The 19,131-nt window shown below is 35.0% G+C and overlaps 2 protein-coding genes across 19 annotated transcripts in view; both read left to right on the forward strand.

The window, feature by feature from the left end:
- The window catches only part of pde1cb (phosphodiesterase 1C, calmodulin-dependent b), a 211,398-nt gene that overhangs the window by 178,631 nt on the left and 13,636 nt on the right, over positions 1 to 19,131 (forward strand). For 14 of the 18 annotated variants that reach the window (XM_051866002.1, XM_051865956.1, XM_051865962.1 and 11 more), the window contains 9 exons: positions 5,258 to 5,371; positions 9,018 to 9,200; positions 11,586 to 11,652; positions 13,342 to 13,458; positions 13,540 to 13,680; positions 16,379 to 16,479; positions 17,167 to 17,295; positions 18,119 to 18,220; positions 18,717 to 18,837. The exons of the other annotated variants lie outside the window; for them this stretch is intronic. In XM_051866002.1, the coding sequence (XP_051721962.1) occupies positions 5,258 to 5,371; positions 9,018 to 9,200; positions 11,586 to 11,652; positions 13,342 to 13,458; positions 13,540 to 13,680; positions 16,379 to 16,479; positions 17,167 to 17,295; positions 18,119 to 18,220; positions 18,717 to 18,837 (1,075 nt within the window). The remainder of the gene's footprint in view (positions 1 to 5,257; positions 5,372 to 9,017; positions 9,201 to 11,585; positions 11,653 to 13,341; positions 13,459 to 13,539; positions 13,681 to 16,378; positions 16,480 to 17,166; positions 17,296 to 18,118; positions 18,221 to 18,716; positions 18,838 to 19,131) is intronic. 18 annotated transcript variants of the gene reach the window in all.
- The window catches only part of LOC127497596 (neurogenic differentiation factor 6-B), a 113,139-nt gene that overhangs the window by 55,595 nt on the left and 38,413 nt on the right, over positions 1 to 19,131 (forward strand). The gene's annotated exons all lie outside the window — the stretch shown is intronic.

Raw genomic sequence — 19,131 nt, forward strand, 5'->3', positions numbered from 1 at the left:
TCTATATGGTGTTTTTAATATGCTGTAAGACAAGCCATGTGCCATGTGAACGGGAACATGGTTTGTGTAACATTAACAACACATTATTAGCTGTTTGATAATGTAGTCAAGCAAAAGGCTAATCATATTAATCCCGTTATGTGTCCGACGTTGTAAAAAGCGATACCATTGTGCAGTGTTTACCTCAGTAAGTTGACCAAATGGATCTCTTGAGCTAGTGCGAGTGGAGGTGGGGCTAATTGGCATATTCATATATTTGCGTATAATAAATGAGGCAAGGGTGTAGAGTTACATTCAAGCTATTTTAAGGCATGAAAAAAAAAATAAATTCACAGGAAAAAATGTTTAAATGTGTCATTTTGGTGATTAAAGATGAGTTTTAAGGGATACAATTATTGACTACAGGGGGACTTTAAAAGGTGTAGCCTCTACAATGTAAAAAAAGTTGTTTCAACTTAAAGTAAGTGTTCGTGCTGCCTTAATTTAAGTTTAGTCAACTTGAAATGTGAAGTTGTAGTAGGTGATAACTTTTATATTTGAGTTCTCAACAAGATAATTCTGGGAAAGTTATCCTAACGCTAAATTTTTACAGCCTTTTTTCAACAATTTAACTGTAGTCTGTCTACTTTTTTATGACTACCTTTACATTTGAGTATTTTAGCAGACTTTCTCCAAAGTCAACTTAAAATGTGAAGTTTTATTAACCAACTTGGATATTTGAGTTATCTCAGCAAGTTTTTTTTTTTTTTTTTTTTGTGGTGCAAGAGAAGCCAGAATAAAGTTTGATGCCTGAATCTCAGACTTTGTTCCAGCAGGAATGACTTTGTAAGGTTGAATAAACAAATCATTAAATGGATAGGAATGAACAGGATTATAACTGTACAGTTTTTGCACGTCCTGCAGCGTGTATCTGAGGTGAAGCTGCAGTTATTCTCCCGTGGCAAAAAATAATCAGCTGACATTTTTCATGAAATGATTTTGCTTTGCTGAACTTGATTGGCAGCCGCTGACACGGACAGCTGTGTTCATCCAATCAAACGTCATGTTCCACCCACACGTCTTGAGACATCTGTCAATCCCGGCAGAAACAAGCTTTGTGTGGGGAGCGTTAAAGACGGCTATTGTTGCCATGCTTCTGATGGACAGCATTATCTCTCTGGATCTCGAACACAAGCCTGTTACGTTCGTCTTAAATCTTTCTATAACAGTTTGCATGCACAAAGTAACTGACTGTATAAAATAAACTAAATTAATTTCTTTAATATCGCAACTGTTTTTCATAGACCACAATCAAATTAAATAAAGAGACTTTGCAGAAAAAGACCTCATTCAAGGAACCTCTGAGCAATGAAGTTGTCTTCTGGTTTGACACATATGGAAATGTTATTGTTTTTGTTTTTTTGTTTTTTTGCATTACATACTAAACTAGTGTCGTATTGTGTTTGATTGAGACTTATGAGTGTGATTTGAGATCAGGTGCTGGGATGAACAGGGCTGTTGGGGTTTGGGTTTCCTTTTTATCTGCAGGCAGCTGTCAAAATGTTGAGTGGAAAATGTTAATCTTCCCGTGTGATTGAATTGACCCCAAAGCATCAATGGCACACCAACACTGTGTGATTGTCATGGTGACAGCCGCCCACCCCCTTACTGGTGTGAAATCGCTTTCCTGGTAAAAAAAACTACCTGTGTCGTTGGACACAGTTGGGACCCAGCTGGATTTTGTGCTGCTGTAATGCCAACTACTGTCACATTAAGACAAATGTAACATATGAATATCAGATATATATTTGCATGCAAATATGTGGCAGTTATCGTGTGGATAATTACTAGTAAGCATGATGTTTACCTAGCAGTCCCTAAATAGGACCAATGATAGACCAAATCACTGAGGTAATGTTTCAACTGCATAGTGGCAAGTCAACTAGATATCTGTGAGCAATGTGCACAAATCTGAAATCAATGAATTGATTGAATCTGTGACCTTTTAGCACCCATCAATAAATAGCATTGTGTCATTTCAATAATCTGACCTGTCATGTTGTGACTCAAGGACTGTTATTAAAAAGGATTTCCATTTGTCACTGGTAGTTCCACTTCAAAAAATAATTGGTTACACTTTATTTTGATGGTCCCCTTTAGACATTCTGTTGACTATAAGAATTGTTGCACCTACATGTCAACTAACTGTCATTATTGATCAACTACATGTCAACTAACTCTCCTTATTGCTAACACTTTATTTTGATGGTTCCCTTTAGACATTTTGTTGACTATAAGTAACGTTGCAACTATATGTCAACTAACATTATTGGTCAACTAAATGTCAACTAACTCTCATTATTGGTCAACTACATGTCAACTACTTTAACTCTCATTATTGTTCAACTACATGTCAACTAACTCTCCTTATTAGTAACTTTATTTTGATGGTCCCCTTTAGACTTTGTGTTGACTATAAGAATTGTTGCATTTACATGTCAACTAACTCTCATTATTGGTCAACTACATGTCATCTACTTTAACTCTCATTATTGGCCAACTACATGTCAACTAACTCTCATTACTGGTCAACTACATGTCAACTACTTTAACTCTCATTATTGGTCAACTACATGTCAACTAACTCTCATTACTGGTCAACTACATGTCAACTACTTTAACTCTCATTATTGGTCAACTACATGTCAACTAACTCTCATTATTGGTCAACTACATGTCATCTACTTTAACTCTCATTATTGGTCAACTACATGTCATCTACTTTAACTCTCATTATTGGTCATCTACATGTCAACTAACTCTCATTACTGGTCAACTACATGTCAACTACTTTAACTCTCATTATTGGTCAACTACATGTCAACTAACTCTCATTACTGGTCAACTACATGTCAACTACCTTAACTCTAATTATTGGTCAACTACATGTCAACTAACTCTCCGTATTAGTAACACTATTTTGATGGTCCCCTTTAGACATTCTGTTGACTATATGTAACGTTGCACCTACATGTCAACTAACTCTCATTACTGGTCAACTACATGTCAACTACATGTCAACTAACTCTCATTATTGGTCAACTACATGTCAACTAACTCTCCGTATTAGTAACACTTTATTTTGATGGTCCCCTTTAGACATTCTGTTGACTAGATGTAACGTTGCACCTACATGTCAACTAACTCTCATTACTAGTCAACTACATGTCAACTACATGTCAACTAACTCTCATTATTGGTCAACTACATGTCAACTAACTCTCCTTGTTAGTAACTTTATTTTGATGGTCCTCTTTAGACATTCTGTTGACTATAAGAATTGTTGCACCTACATGTCAACCAACTCTCATTACTGGTCAACTACATGTCAAGTACCTTAACTCTAATTATTGGTCAACTACATGTCAACTAACTCTCCGTATTAGTAACACTTTATTTTGATAGTCCCCTTTAGACATTCTGTTGACTATATGTAATGTTGCACCTACATGTCAACTAACTCTCATTATTGGTCAACTACATGTCAACTAACTCTCATTACTGGTCAACTACATGTCAACTACTTTAACTCTCATTATTGGTCAACTACATGTCAACTAACTCTCATTATTGGTCAACTACATGTCAACTAACTCTCATTATTAGTAACACTTTATTTTGATGGTCCCCTTTAGACATTCTGTTGACTATATGTAACGTTGCACCTACATGTCAACTATCTCTCATTATTGGTCAACTACATGTCAACTAACTCATTATTGCTCAACTACATGTCAACTAACTCTCCTTATTGGCAACTTTATTTTGATGGTCCCCTTTAGACATTCTGTTGACTATAAGTAACGTTGCACCTACATCTACTAACTCTCAGTAGTGTATTTGTAGAGCATTAGTAGACTATTAGGGTTAGTAGAATAAGTTGACATGTATTTGCAAAGTTACTTATAGTCAGTAGAATGTCTGTTGGGGGACCATCAAAATAAAATGTTAGCAGATATTAAGCAGACAGTCTACTAATGCTCTTCTAATACTTTAATGAGAGTTGGTTGACATGTAGGTGCAATATTACTTAAAGTCAACAGAATGTCTAAAGGGGACCATGAAAATAAAGTGTTACCAATAATTTCACCATTATTTAATGATTTCCCCCCATTAAAATTTCCTCAGACAGTCTAATTGTTTTAACAGACACATCAAGGGCTGGAGAACATTTGAGTGGTTCGGTTTGAAAGTCTTTCCTGGAAGAGGGACATTGAAGATGGATTTGATAAGACTAACAGCTTCAGTTAATCAATCATCCTTAAAAGCTCAATTAATCAAGCTTAGTCTTACAAAGACAAGCTTCTGAAGACACTTTTGAACATTTAACAGAAGAATTCAGTCATTATACCATAATCTAGAGTTTGTGTATACAACGCTATTCAAAAGTTTGGGGTCGGTAAGATTTTTATAATATTTTTGAGAGAAGTCTCTTTTGCTCACTGTGGTTGCATTTATTTGATCAAAAAAACAGTAAAAACAGCTAAATTGTGAAATATTATTATAATTCAAAATTACTGTTTTCTATGTGAATATATTTTAAAATGTAATTTATGCTTGTAATCAAAGCTATATTTTCAGCATCATTACTTCAGTCTTCAGTGTCACATGATCCTTCAGAAATCATTCTAATATGCTGATTTGCTGCTCAAGAAACATTTCTAATTATTATCAATGTTGAAAACAGTTGTGCTGCTTAATATTTTTTTTATTTTTTTTTAATTATATATTATAAATGTCTTTACTGTCACTTTTGATCAATTTACTGCATCCTTGCTGAATAAAAGTATTTTCTATTTTGTTTAAAAAAAAAAAAAAAAAATCTTATACATTCATTTACCTAAGAAGACCTATTGAACAAACCCGTCTGAGATTGATACCAGTTATCTAAAAAGATATGGAGAAATGAAACAAACAAACACTTTCTTTGAAAAACTAAAATCTGAATTTGTTTATTGTACTGAAATCCTGCTGATATGTCACTTGCATAATAATTTGGAACAGTGTATATATAATGTAGGTACTTTCTTGTTGCAGTGTTACAGGATTTATATTTTTATGTGTATGTTAGTTTAATATTGATCTTTGTTTTGCAGAATTAAATGCTGCATTTGTCACGCTGACGTTGACTGGTGCTCTCAGATAATTGCTTTGCAAAATACACAGCCGCTCAGTTGTGTTTTTAGAATTAATGTATGTGCATGTTCTTGTTTTCCAGATTACGATGTTTGATAAAACAGTTGGAGAGGGGAGAGGCGTCTCTCGTAGACCTAAAGAAAAACCTGGAATATGCTGCCACTGTTTTGGAATCAGTCTATATTGAGGAAACAAGGTAAAGTATGGAGTTTACACTGTTATTTTACTCCACCACTCTCTGTTGCTAAAATTTGAAAGATAACCACTGTCAATTGACCTGAAATTATAAACAAGTTGAAACTCATAAAATAAGCTAGGAATGGAAAAATAACGTTCCTATTCTCATGCTGTTTTATGAAATCCATCATCAGTTGCAAACTAACTGCCTGGATTACATGGTCCATTTATAATGAATAATCATCTCCAGGCTGTGTTCTATTCTCGTCAAAAATGTTTGATTCCACTGCATTGCTCAGAAATCTGTAACAACACATTATTCAGTCCTTCCATGTCAGATGCTGATCCAGCTTTTCCACACAATCCCTAAGTGGAGTCATTGTAAAGGGAAGATTGTAAAATTGGTCTAGGATCAATCTAATGGAGCCTAAAGCAATTCACTCATGCCGATAGAGGTCAATTCTATTAGCAGTTAAAGATCTGTGTGCTTCAATCCCAAGATTCTTAGATTGAGTGAGTGGCCATTTGAAGGGGTCACAGGGGTCAACGCTACAGCTTTGTCCTTCAGCAAAATATTTGCATGGGCAATTATTTAACTATTTTTAACACTTTTTAACAGCTTTTTATTTTTCTATGCATTTTGTGCATAGAAATTGAACTTGTAGGGTCATAAAAACAAGTATCCCCTCCGGACATCACTTTTGGCCACTACTGTACATTAATAATAATTTTATAATAATTTTGAAAATGAATTTGTGTGAACACACACACATATATATATATATATATATATATATATATATATATATATGTGTGTGTGTGTGTGTGTGTGTGTGTGTATATATATATATATATATATATATATATATATATATATATATATATATACATACACACACACACACACACACACACATTATATATATATATATATATATATATATATATACAGGTGCTGGTCATATAATTAGAATATCATCAAAAAGTTGATTTATTTCACTAATTCCATTCAAAAAGTGAAACTTATATATTATATTCATTCATTACACACAGACTGATATATTTCAAATGTTTATTTCTTTTAATTTTGATGATTATAACTGACAACTAAGGAAAATCCCAAATTCAGTATCTCAGAAAATTAGAATATTGTGAAAAGGTTCAATATTGAAGACACCTGGTGCCACACTCTAATCAGCTAATTAACTCAAAACACCTGCAAAGGCCTTTAAATGGTCTCTCAGTCTAGTTCTGTAGGCTACGCAATCATGGGGGAGACTGCTGACTTGACAGTTGTCCAAAAGACCACCATTGACACCTTGCACAAGGAGGGCAAGACACAAAAGGTCATTGCAAAAGAGGCTGGCTGTTCACAGAGCTCTGTGTCCAAGCACATTAATAGAAAGGCGAAGGGAAGGAAAAAATGTGGTAGAAAAAAAGTGTACAAGCAATAGGGATAACCGCACCCTGGAGAGGATTGTAAAACAAAACCCATTCAAAAATGTGGGGGAGATTCACAAAGAGTGGACTGCAGCTGGAGTCAGTGCTTCAAGAACCACTACGCACAGACGTATGCAAGACATGGGTTTCAGCTGTCGCATTCCTTGTCAAGCCACTCTTGAACAACAGACAGCATCTCGCCTGGGCTAAAGACAAAAAGGACTGGACTGCTGCTGAGTGGTCCAAAGTTATGTTCTCTGATGAAAGTAAATTTTGCATTTCCTTTGGAAATTAGGGTCCCAGAGTCTGGAGGAAGAGAGGAGAGGCACACAATCCACGTTGCTTGAGGTCCAGTGTAAAGTTTCCACAGTCAGTGATGGTTTGGGGTGCCATGTCATCTGCTGGTGTTGGTCCACTGTGTTTTTTGAGGTCCAAGGTCAACGCAGCCGTATACCAGGAAGTTTTAGAGCACTTCATGCTTCCTGCTGCTGACCAACTTTATGGAGATGCAGATTTCATTTTCCAACAGGACTTGGCACCTGCACACAGTGCCAAAGCTACCAGTACCTGGTATAAGGACCATGGTATCCCTGTTCTTAATTGGCCAGCAAACTCGCCTGACCTTAACCCCATAGAAAATCTATGGGGTATTGTGAAGAGGAAGATGCGATATGCCAGACCCAACAATGCAGAAGAGCTGAAGGCCACTATCAGAGCAACCTGGGCTCTTATAACACCTGAGCAGTGCCACAGACTGATCGACTCCATGACACGCCGCATTGCTGCAGTAATTCAGGCAAAAGGAGCCCCAACTAAGTATTGAGTGCTGTACATGCTCATACTTTTCATGTTCATACTTTTCAGTTTGCCAAGATTTCTAAAAATCCTTTCTTTGTTTTGGTTTTAAGTAATATTCTAATTTTCTGAGATACTGAATTTGGGATTTTCCTTAGTTGTCAGTTATAATCATCAAAATTAAAAGAAATAAACATTTGAAATATGTCAGTCTGTGTGTAATGAATGAATGTAATATACAAGTTTCACTTTTTGAATTGAATTAGTGAAATAAATCAACTTTTTGATGATATTCTAATTATATGACCAGCACCTGTATGTATGTATGTATGTATTATATTACATTATATATACTGCTTTTGTTGTACTGTTGTACTGCTTTTCACTTATGCTGGCTTTAATTTAAAACTTTTAATGTGTAAAAACATTTTCCAGTAATGAGAATCACATTGGGAATAATGGAATTACAAAAACCATCTGAAAAAAACAAACAAAACAAAAACAAAACAACAACATTACAAGAGATTTTGGCAGGAAACAGTGTTTTAATCAAAATAATGCACATTACACAAAATATAATTTCTTTCTTTTGGGTTGAAATGGCACCCAGATATGTTTTCATCATGATGTGTGGATATGAGAACATGCTGATAGCTTTATTGAGAGCACATAACTGAACACCTGCAGTTTGAAATGAGCTGAAAAACTCCATCCTTATCAATGCCATTTCATTCCCACTCAGTGATCACATTTATTGTCTCTGCGGGGAGATGCAGCGCTCCATCCCGCCACTCAAGTACCGCTGATATCTTTTTATTTTGATGAGCAGAGTGAAGAATAACAGCTGCGAACATCTAGATGCCAGAAAAGACATAATAAAAGCTTATAGAATTATGTAACTGGGACGTCATCGCGGCATGGGATTACGACACACCCTCTCACTTGCCAAACCACAGAGACCACCAGTCCTGTCTGATCAGATTCATATTCGCTGTGTGATTTATGACCGCTGTGGACTTTAAATCCGTCGTAAGAGCTTATGTCTGGATACACAGATGTTAATGGCACAGTTACTGAGAAGATGTTTTTAGTGCTGTAAAATCAGACGTTAAATGTCAATCCAGTGTCATTCCAATGCAAATATTTATACCTTAAGCCTCTTCCTTATTTACAAGCCACATTGTTCTGCAGCATGTATGGAACATACTGTGGTGTTACTATAATTATGCGGATGAGTGATGGATTAGTCTTAAAGCAGTGGGTGTTGGCTCGGGCTTCACTCACAGTTTAGATTAAGTATAAATAGTCATTTATCCTTCTTATATGCACAACAATTACCTGTCACAGCTGATATTTTAAGTGTAAGTGGTGATGACATTTAAAGTATCTTTCCCTTCCTTCCTCTCTGTCTCTCGCCCTCTTTTTCTAAGGCGATTGGTCGATACCGAGGATGAGCTCAGCGATATCCAATCAGATTCTGTGCCATCAGAAGTTCGTGATTGGCTGGCCTCCACCTTCACACGGCAGATGGGGCTAATGCTGCGACGGACGGAAGAGAAGCCGCGATTCCGCAGCATCGTACACGCAGTGCAGGCTGGGATATTCGTGGAGAGGTGGGGTTAACCACAAAGCAGTGTGCTGAAAATATCCTAGGATTGTGGAAGCACATATTTTTAAATGAAAAAATCTACTTTCTTTTTCTTTGACCTTTACAATTTAAAACAGGCAATTATTGTGCTATTCTACCTTTAAAACGTCTATGTAAACAGCATGAGTGTTGTAATGTCACATTTTGAACTCTTATTTTGAATGTCTCTTTCATTTCAAAAGATCAAATAACATAGTTGTTATTTATTAATATTTTGAATTAGCTTTTTTAATTTATAATTAGATTTTTATTTTTATATTTATATAACTCAAAATTCTGACTTTATAACTCAAAATTCTGACTTTATATCATGAAATTCTGACTTTATATCTCGCAATTCTGACTTTATAACTCAAAATTCTGACTTTATATCATGAAATTCTGACTTTATATCTCGCAATTCTGACTTTATAACTCAAAATTCTGACTTTATATCATGAAATTCTGACTGTCTCGCAATTCTGACTTTATAACTTGCAATTCTGACTTTATATCTCGCAATTCTGACTTTATATCTCGCAATTCTGACTTTATATCACGCAATTCTGACTTTATTTCACACAATTCTGACTTTATATCATGAAATTCTGACTTTATATCTCGCAATTCTGACTTTATAACTTGCAATTCTGACTTTATATCACGCAATTCGGACTTTATATCTCGCAATTCTGACTTTATATCATGAAATTCTGACTTTATATCTCGCAATTCTGACTTTAAAACTCAAAATTCTGACTTTATATCAAAGTTTTGACTTTAGAACTCACAAATGTGACTTTATATTATGAAAAACTGACTTTATCACGAAATTCTGAGTTTATAACTCGCAATTCTGACTTTATCACGAAATTCTGACTTTATAACTTGCAATTCTGACTTTATATCTCGCAATTCTGACTTTATATCTCGCAATTCTGACTTTATATTATGAAATTCTGACTTTATATCTCGCAATTCTGACCTTATAACTTGCAATTCTGACTTTATATCAAAATTTTGACTTTATAACTCACAATTGTGACTTTATATTACGAAAAACTGACTTTATAACTCGCAATTCTAATTTTATCACAAAATTCTGGCTTTATATCTCGCAATTCTGACTTTATATCACGCAATTCTGACTTTATATCACACAATTCTGACTTTATATCACGAAATTCTGACTTTATATCACGAAATTCTGACTTTATATCTCGCAATTCTGACTTTATATCACGCAATTCTGACTTTATAACTCGCAATTCTGACTTTATATAAAAAGTTTGACTTTATAACTCACAATTGTGACTTTATATCACGAAATTCTGACTTTATAACTCAAAATTCTGACTTTATAACTTGCAATTCTGACTTTATATCACAAAATTCTGACTTTATAACTCGCAATTCTGAATTTATATCATGAAATTCTGACTTTATAACTCAAAATTCTGACTTTATAACTCGCAATTCTGACTTTATATCAAAATTTTGACTTTATAACTCACAATTGTGACTTTATATCACAAAATTCTGACTTTATATCATGAAATTCTGACTTTATAACTCAAAATTCTGACTTTATAAAACTGCAATTCTGACTTTGTAACAATTCTGACTTTATAACTTGCAATTCTGACTTTATATCACAAAATTCTGACTTTAAAATTTCAGAATTCTGAGATAAAAAGTCGCATTTTCCTTTATTTTTTATTTCATGGCGGAAACAAGCTTCCATAGTTTCATGTGCTTTTGTTGTTTTTAGTAGTTTTTATTTATATTTAGGTTTAATTGATTTTTATTTTTATTTCAGTTTTAGTAATCGTGGTACTTTAGTTAGTTGCCAAGGCAAAATTTGTAAGTTTTTCTAATATTGTTTTCAGCTTTATTTTAATAGTTTTAGTTAATAAAATTAACAAAGGAACATAAATCACATTTAGCTGTATTTTTTTTTTTTGTAACCAAGAACACAAGCAGGAACCTCCCAGTGTTCATAAATCAGTCTGCATCCTCTTCAAGACTTTTCCTCACCAGGCAGCATTAAAGTCTTCTTTGAAATGATTATAAATCTATGCATTGAGCTCATTGTGAGTCAACGTATGCATATACATCATCTTCTTGATGTATATAAAGTCTGAATAACTACAGTCACTCTGCCTCTCTCTCATTTCATTTGATTCTAATGCACTTCAGGCAACACTGCACAAATGAATTGCTCTGACAAAGCATTTACTTAAAGAAAGTGCAGGTTGTCCTCTGCATTTTATGTTTTGTCATTTTGAAGGTGAAGATTATGGCATTGTGTTTGGAGTGCCTGCGGTCTGTGCTGCCGCTTTCACTTGATGTGTTTATCTCGTTCTAACAGAATGTACCGCCGAACCTCTAACATGGTGGGACTGAGTTACCCTACCTCTGTCATAGCAGTGCTTAAGGTAAAACACTCACACACTCTTCATTTTTATAAACAGCTATTGTTTTATCTCTTAGCTTCTTTCTCTTTGTTTCGCTCTCCAATTATCATACAAAAAATGTGTTTTTCTTCAACTGTGGACACTGTGGACTTCAGAAAATAAACTTTTAAAACATACCTTTTCACTTGTATCTTTTCACTTTTTAATTTGTTCACTAACAATTCCGAACAGGAGATATACATGCATCACAGAAGAATTCGGTCATTCATTCAGTGTCCGGAGGGCATGACCCTACAACTTTTTATGACCCTACAACTATGACCCCCAATAAATATGAGGAAAATGTTTTATATTTTTAAAATATATAAATATGAAGAAAAAACAAAACACTAAACTTGGTTAAGGTATTTATCTGACACTTTTTTTTTTTTTTTTTTTGGCAAAAAAAGGCAAACTACAGCTACAGGTTTTATTTTACTATGCACAAAAAAATGCATAAAAAAGCTCACAGGAAAAAGTATATATTGACTACAACATAATCAGTTTTTAATATTTTGTTTGGCATGTTTCATTGCATTATCACAACTAAAACAATTTACTCCAAGCACAACTATGCAATATTATTACAAAATCTTTAACAATTTTTTAATAATATTAAATAAAGGGTGAAGATGTCAATTTTCTTAGGCCTGACATCACTTTTGGCCACTACTGTATGTATAATTTATGTGCAATTTTTCAATAATATGTATTTTTTTCTTTAATATGTACTTAATCTGATTTCATTTTGTATTTTAATAATTTTATATAATTTTAATCATATTAATATATTAATTTTTATTTATTTATTATACCATTTTTAATACACACCTCACGTCTCATTTCATTTCACACTCTTCATTGACACAATTGCCTTCTAGATGAACAAGCACACTACACTTTTATAAAACCTTATTAGTAGCAAAATTATGCTTTCATCATAGAATTGACACCAGCTCTGAGAGACAGTCATAATTTGTGTGAAATTGATAATCATTTTCACACAATAAATGTTTTATGATGGATTTTCTTTTTTCTTTTCTCTTTTTTTTTCACCCCATTTCAGAGGGAAAATACATATAAAACATCAATGTCAATACAAAGACAGCTTGTTTTATGATGGATCTGATGGAGAAGTCAGGGTCTGAGACAACGGGAAAACAATAAGAAATATATTAATAGCAAGTATTTCCAAGGCAGTTTTAATGTAATAAAAAAAAAAAGGTTGAAATGTAGGGACATAAAAATGCACAAAATATTATTTTCTCTTAAAGGAATATTTCACTCAAATCTTGTTTGCATGCCCATGTACTCAAACTTGGTGCATTGCATTTCTTTTTTTTCTTTTTTTTTAAAAGTTATATTTATGGGCTTTTTGTGCCTTTATTTGGAGAGGACCGTAGAGAGCAAACAGGAAAGCATTGGGCAGAGAGAGGGGAGCAGGATCGGCAAAGGACCTTGAGACATGAATCGAACTTGGGTAGCCGTGAATGCATTTGCGCCATATGTCAGCGCACTAACCACTAGGCTATCGGCGTCGACACATTGCATTTCTTTACTTAGAAGACACATGAGAACCAATAGTGTTTAGCATCAAACCTGGCATGACGGAAGGTGCTAAGTTTAACAAACGGTGTGCTGAGTTTGTTTCTCTGTTTTTTTTCTTCTCAGAATGTGGACAAGTGGTCTTTTGATGTATTTGCTCTGAACGAGTCGAGCGGTGACCACGCACTCAAATTCATCTTCTATGAGCTCCTCACCCGATATGACCTCATCAGCCGCTTCAAGGTGAAAACAGTTCTTTAAGAAGTGAGAGTAGAGGGCTGTGATGGTCTTTTTTTAGAGTTATTAACACCATATCTCTGACAGATCCCTGTCTCAGCACTGGTCTCATTTGTGGAGGCTCTGGAAGTGGGTTACAGCAAACATAAAAACCCCTACCATAACCTGATACACGCAGCCGACGTCACACAGACGGTACACTACCTGCTTCTGAAAACGGGGATGGTGGTAAGCTGAAATACACACACAGAAAGATCACATCAGAGGTCTATGACTGTAATGAATTAGGTCATTAGGTCAAGAGGTCAGGACAGATCTATTACAATAATGATTGTACTCCTTTGATGGAAAAGACTCAGGATCATTGAAATAATCCATCAAGATGGCAGATGAAATTAGAGAAATGTTATTTTAATATAATATTTATTGTATATATAACTAAATAGACAATATTGTGTCTAAAATAACAATATTAACTTCTTATTTACTGAACTGTTGTATAAAATCAGTATTGCATTTGCACTCGTTATGGGACATAAACAGCACTTGTGTAATATTGCACTCGTTACTCGTGTGATATTGCTTAACTCATATGATCTAAATTTGAGACAAAAACTCAACTCATTTTAGTGACTTTCTGACTGCATTCTATAGGCTTCATCACGCAGTGATTTTTTGCCCTGCATCATATTCGTCATCAGTCAACAGTATGTAATGTCATATGAGCTAGGTCTTGGGCGGGGCAAGTGCGTTAAAAATTTTAACGCGTTATTTTTTACCATAACTAATTAATCTAATTAACGCGCTAAATCGACAGCCCTAATATATATATATATATATATATATATATATACATATATATATATATATATATATATATATATATATATCCGGACCGCACTGATTGGAGTGTTTTTCAGGCCGCAGCCACTGATCTGGATGAGCTCACTGACACTGTGACATCCTACATCAATTTCTGTGAGGACGTGTGTTCCCACCAGGACTTATTTAACATATACTGTAACAACGACAAACCTTGGTTCACTCTAAAAGTCAAAACAGCTTCACCAGACCAAAGAGGATGCCTACATGAGTGGGGACAAAGCCTTGTACAAACAAGCCAAAAACACACTGAATTGGGAGATAAGAGTAGCTAAGAGAAGCTACTCTAAGAAGCTGAAAAAACGGTTTTCGATCAATGACCCTGCATCAGTCAAAGGTCCTGAAAGCCATCACCAGCTACAAGACACCATCCCCCAGCACTGTGGAGAATCAACATTAAGCCGACGATTTGAATGAGTTTTATTGCAGGTTTGAAAAGCCTAGTCTCACACGTTTTGTGTCCACCAGCAAACTTTTGCTGACAAATAAACACATTTCTCAGTATTGTAACAATACAAAGCGGGTTGAAAATTAGTGAAGTTACACTTTAAATGACCAAAAACTATTTTCAATAGTTGTAGTTTTCATTAACAATAACAAAAACTGCTTCAGGCTTATGGAATCTCTCACCTCGTGTTTACAGCTGCGATGCAATGACATCCTTATACCCTTCAGTCATAGACTGGTTTGTTGATTATAATGATCTAATGTTGCGTTGTTCCACTCGCTCTCAATTCAGATACGGCGTTAATCATCTTGATAATGTTACCGTGACAACATGTTAAAGTCTGTGGGCACGAACTCAAGAGTAACTGCGCAGAAACCCAGCGGCGTAATCATTAATTCTGCTGACACGTTTGTGCTGGCAAACACACATACACACACCTTAAGCTTTTTAATGAACAATCATCAGGCCAGTCATAAAGCAGCAGTTCCTGAAGAGAAACAAATCCTCATGCTGTTTACTCATTTGAGGGTCTTAACATGTCATTAACACAAATTGCTTGCTCACAAAGAGGCCCATCTCTCATCAGAATGAACTTCTGCAAGACGAATGCGGTGTGATGGTTTCATTTTGCACTCTGAACTTGAGTCTCTCTATTAAATGATTAAATATTAAGATGAAGTCCTGTGGGAAGCAGCATGCAGTTGAGAGCTCAAGGTCCTTCAGAGCTTTAGATTCAAGATTGATCTGTGTTTCAACACCACATGGCCATTATTTTACAGCTATTGACTCTGCTTTTGGTTATTTTAATGTGTCCATATTATAGTCATTTATTTTGGGGGTCTGCTAGAATACATTTACATGATTAAAATTTTTTTTTTTCTCATACAGTACATTGCTGCAGCACCTCTTTTCACCCTCTGTCTGAATCACACTGTTTTAGTTCCTGTCTTTTTAAAACCTGCCTTTCCGAAAAGCCCAGTCTACTGCTCTGATTGGTCAGCTGGCCAGTCTATTGTGATTGGTCAACCAATGGAGTTCTCAGTTGTGGATTATTTAAATTTGGCATGAAACAGATGTTGTGATAGCCTTCCCTATTGTGATCTATATCCAAGTGAAACGGCTTCTCAAACAAGAAAAAATGTAGGGCGGGACTTGATTTTGTCCATCGGGAATTGATTGGATGGTTGGATGGTTTTGGTTTGCTATTGGTGGATATCATGTGAGTGAGTGACAGGTTGTCTCGCCATCGCGCCAGTAAACGGTGACAACTTTGTCTCAAATGTTTCTTCTAAAGTTCAAAGGCATAAAAAGGCACCTGAAGTAGCAAATATAAATGAAGTTAAAATATATGTATGTAGGGACATAAAAATGCCCAAGATATTCTTTACTCTTAAAGGAATAGTCCTTTCAAATCTAAGCACAGTTTGAGACATTTTTGAGATCTTTTCTGTGATTACTAGGCATTTTTGTCAGGAAAAACATCTTCGAAGGTGGTGATTTCAGCAGAGGTTTTAATTTGCTCTTTATTTAACCTCATCGCCATAAATAAATGAGATGTTGAAGAGTTCTCATGCATGATGTTTCTTTCCTCTCCAGCACTGGCTGACAGAGTTAGAGATTTTTGCGATGCTTTTCGCTGCTGCTGTCCATGACTACGAGCACACCGGGACCACAAACAACTTCCACATCCAGACCAGGTAACGCATGAGAGCGCTCAGGGCCGCTGGTGAGTCATCCATCAGACTCCTACGCTGACAAACACACAGCCTGCAGTCACAATACCTCAGCATGAGCTGGCTAAATGAAACTAGCATAAAATATGGAGAAAGATGGCATTTCTGACCAAAACCTGACCTGGGACAAATTAGAAGAAAAGAAGGAAATAGGAATAAAACAAAAACACAGTTTTGATAAGGAGCGTTTTTTTCCGTTTTTTTCTTATATATATATATATATATATATATATATATACGTACGTAATTACATATAAATATGGATCTATTTGTATGCACTACTGTTGTAAAAAGTTTGGGGTTGGTAAGACTGTATAAATGTTTTTGAAAGTCTCTTGTGCTCACCAAGGCGGCATTTATTTGACCAAAAATACAGTAAAACAGTAATATTGTGAAATATTATTCATATTTAAAATAACTGCTTTCTATGTGAATATATTTTGATATTTCAGCATCTTTACTCCAGTCTTCAGTGTCGCATGATCCTTCTAATATGCTGATTTGCTGCTCAAGAAATATTTCTTATTATTATCAATGTTGATAAAAGTTGTGCTGCTTCATATTTTTGTGGAAACCATAATACATTTTTTTCAGGGTTTTTTTGTTGAACAGAAAAACTGTGTGTATGGAGTTTACACTTTTTTCCTACAGGTCAGACACAGCCATCCTGTACAACGACCGCTCTGTGCTGGAGAGTCATCACGTCAGCGCGGCGTATCGACTGCTTCAGGACGACGACGAGATGAACATCCTCTACAACCTTTCCAAAGATGACTGGAGGTACAGCAGGATTTCACATCCATCATTCTATTCATTTTCATCACTTCTTTTGTCTCCAGAGAACAGACAAACTGACAGAATCAACTTCTCTGTAACTGCAATATCATGATATGTCTTGGGTGTTTCTTCAACTATAACATTTATGTACATGGGGTTGATTTTTATTAAAACTAACATTTTTCAGCTTTTTGTCTTTTTGTTAAATACAGACTTTAAAATATATATATATATATATATATATATATATATATATATATATATATATATATATATATATATGTATATATATGTATATATATGTATATATATTTATATATATATATTTTTTTTTTTATTATTATTATTATTTTTTATTATGCATTTCCAATCAATCCTTACTTTTGTCAAATTATGCAAAATTTTATTGTGAAATTTAATGTGAAAATATTTAATTGGGTGTTTAATATTTAATGCTATCTGTCAAAATAGCCTTAGCAAGACAGAAGTTGGTTTAGAAAAATGACAACAATAAAAGTGAACAGGCTTTAAACATGTTATATTTTTAAGAGACAAAGTGACAAACACCCAACAAGAAAATGATGAAAAAAAAAAAAGTGTTTTTTTTTTTTTTTTTTTACATTCTCACTGTCACAATTTTAAACTAAACACAACAGAGAAAGAAAGTCTGATGAAGTTCTGTAAAGTTTTACTGCAAGACTGATATGGAAATGATTTATTTCTCATTCAGAAAGAAAACAGTTATCCTCACACTTTGAAGCAGAACTCAATTACTTTCTTCGGTGAGGAGATTCAGTGCAGTTGTTTTGTGTGCTTGTGTTTTTAGAGAGCTCAGGGCGCTCGTGGTCGAGATGGTTCTGGCCACTGACATGTCCTGCCACTTCCAGCAGGTCAAAGCCATGAAGAATTTCCTCCAGCAGCCCGAGGGGTGAGGAACCTTTCCAATCAAACATCCGACATGCTTCACTGTTGTCTGTCACCTTTTGCTTTGTCTGTGTCTTCCCAGAGCAAGATGTTACTGGTTAGAGTTTGCTCTTTCATAGCAGAAGAGACAATTAAGATTGATGTTTCTCGAGATGTTCCTCCTACTATTCCTTAGGAGAAATAAAAATAGACAAATGATAGAGTAAAATATAGAGCTATAAAATGAATGCGACTCAGATCAGATCATTTGGTTTTGGAGAATTTTATGTGAAATGTTTGCGTTCTTATTGAGATCTTTTGATTAAAGACTTTCTTATTTTGGCAAATCTGAGCAGTTAGCTGTGTTTTTGAGGTATCTTCTGAATTTAGATAGATTACTGGGGACTTTTTCTTAGAAGAAACACCTGGAGAGCTAAATTTGCTCTCCATTTAATCTCACTGTCATGTGTCAGACTCAGAACAAACACCTATTTACCACTTGGATCATTTTCTTCACCCAGAATTGACAAACCCAAGGCTCTGTCTCTGCTGTTGCACACGGCTGACATCAGTCATCCAGCCAAGAACTGGGATCTACACCATCGCTGGACTACGTCACTGCTGGAGGAGTTTTTCAGACAGGTTTGACTTATGTTTGTTCTTAAGATCCGTTTGATGGTTGTTCGCGGTTGTACGTATGTGTGAGAAGAGCAAACCACAGCAAGAAAAATCTCATCTTGTACTATGTATTTTAATCCTCTCTCGGTTCGCTTCCTGTTCTCTTCTGATTGCCCTTTCATCCAATCACACATAAGCCTGCGCGAGGATTATCATAGGCTGCAGAAACGAGAGCATTTGGAGAAGTGTGTCATTTGAGATTGTTTACACCTGAACATAAACCTCTGAAAATAACTGGCTTTCATGGCCATATCGAAT

This window comes from Ctenopharyngodon idella, chromosome 2, assembly GCF_019924925.1.
Source record: "Ctenopharyngodon idella isolate HZGC_01 chromosome 2, HZGC01, whole genome shotgun sequence".
NCBI classification, from domain to species: Eukaryota; Metazoa; Chordata; class Actinopteri; order Cypriniformes; family Xenocyprididae; genus Ctenopharyngodon; species Ctenopharyngodon idella.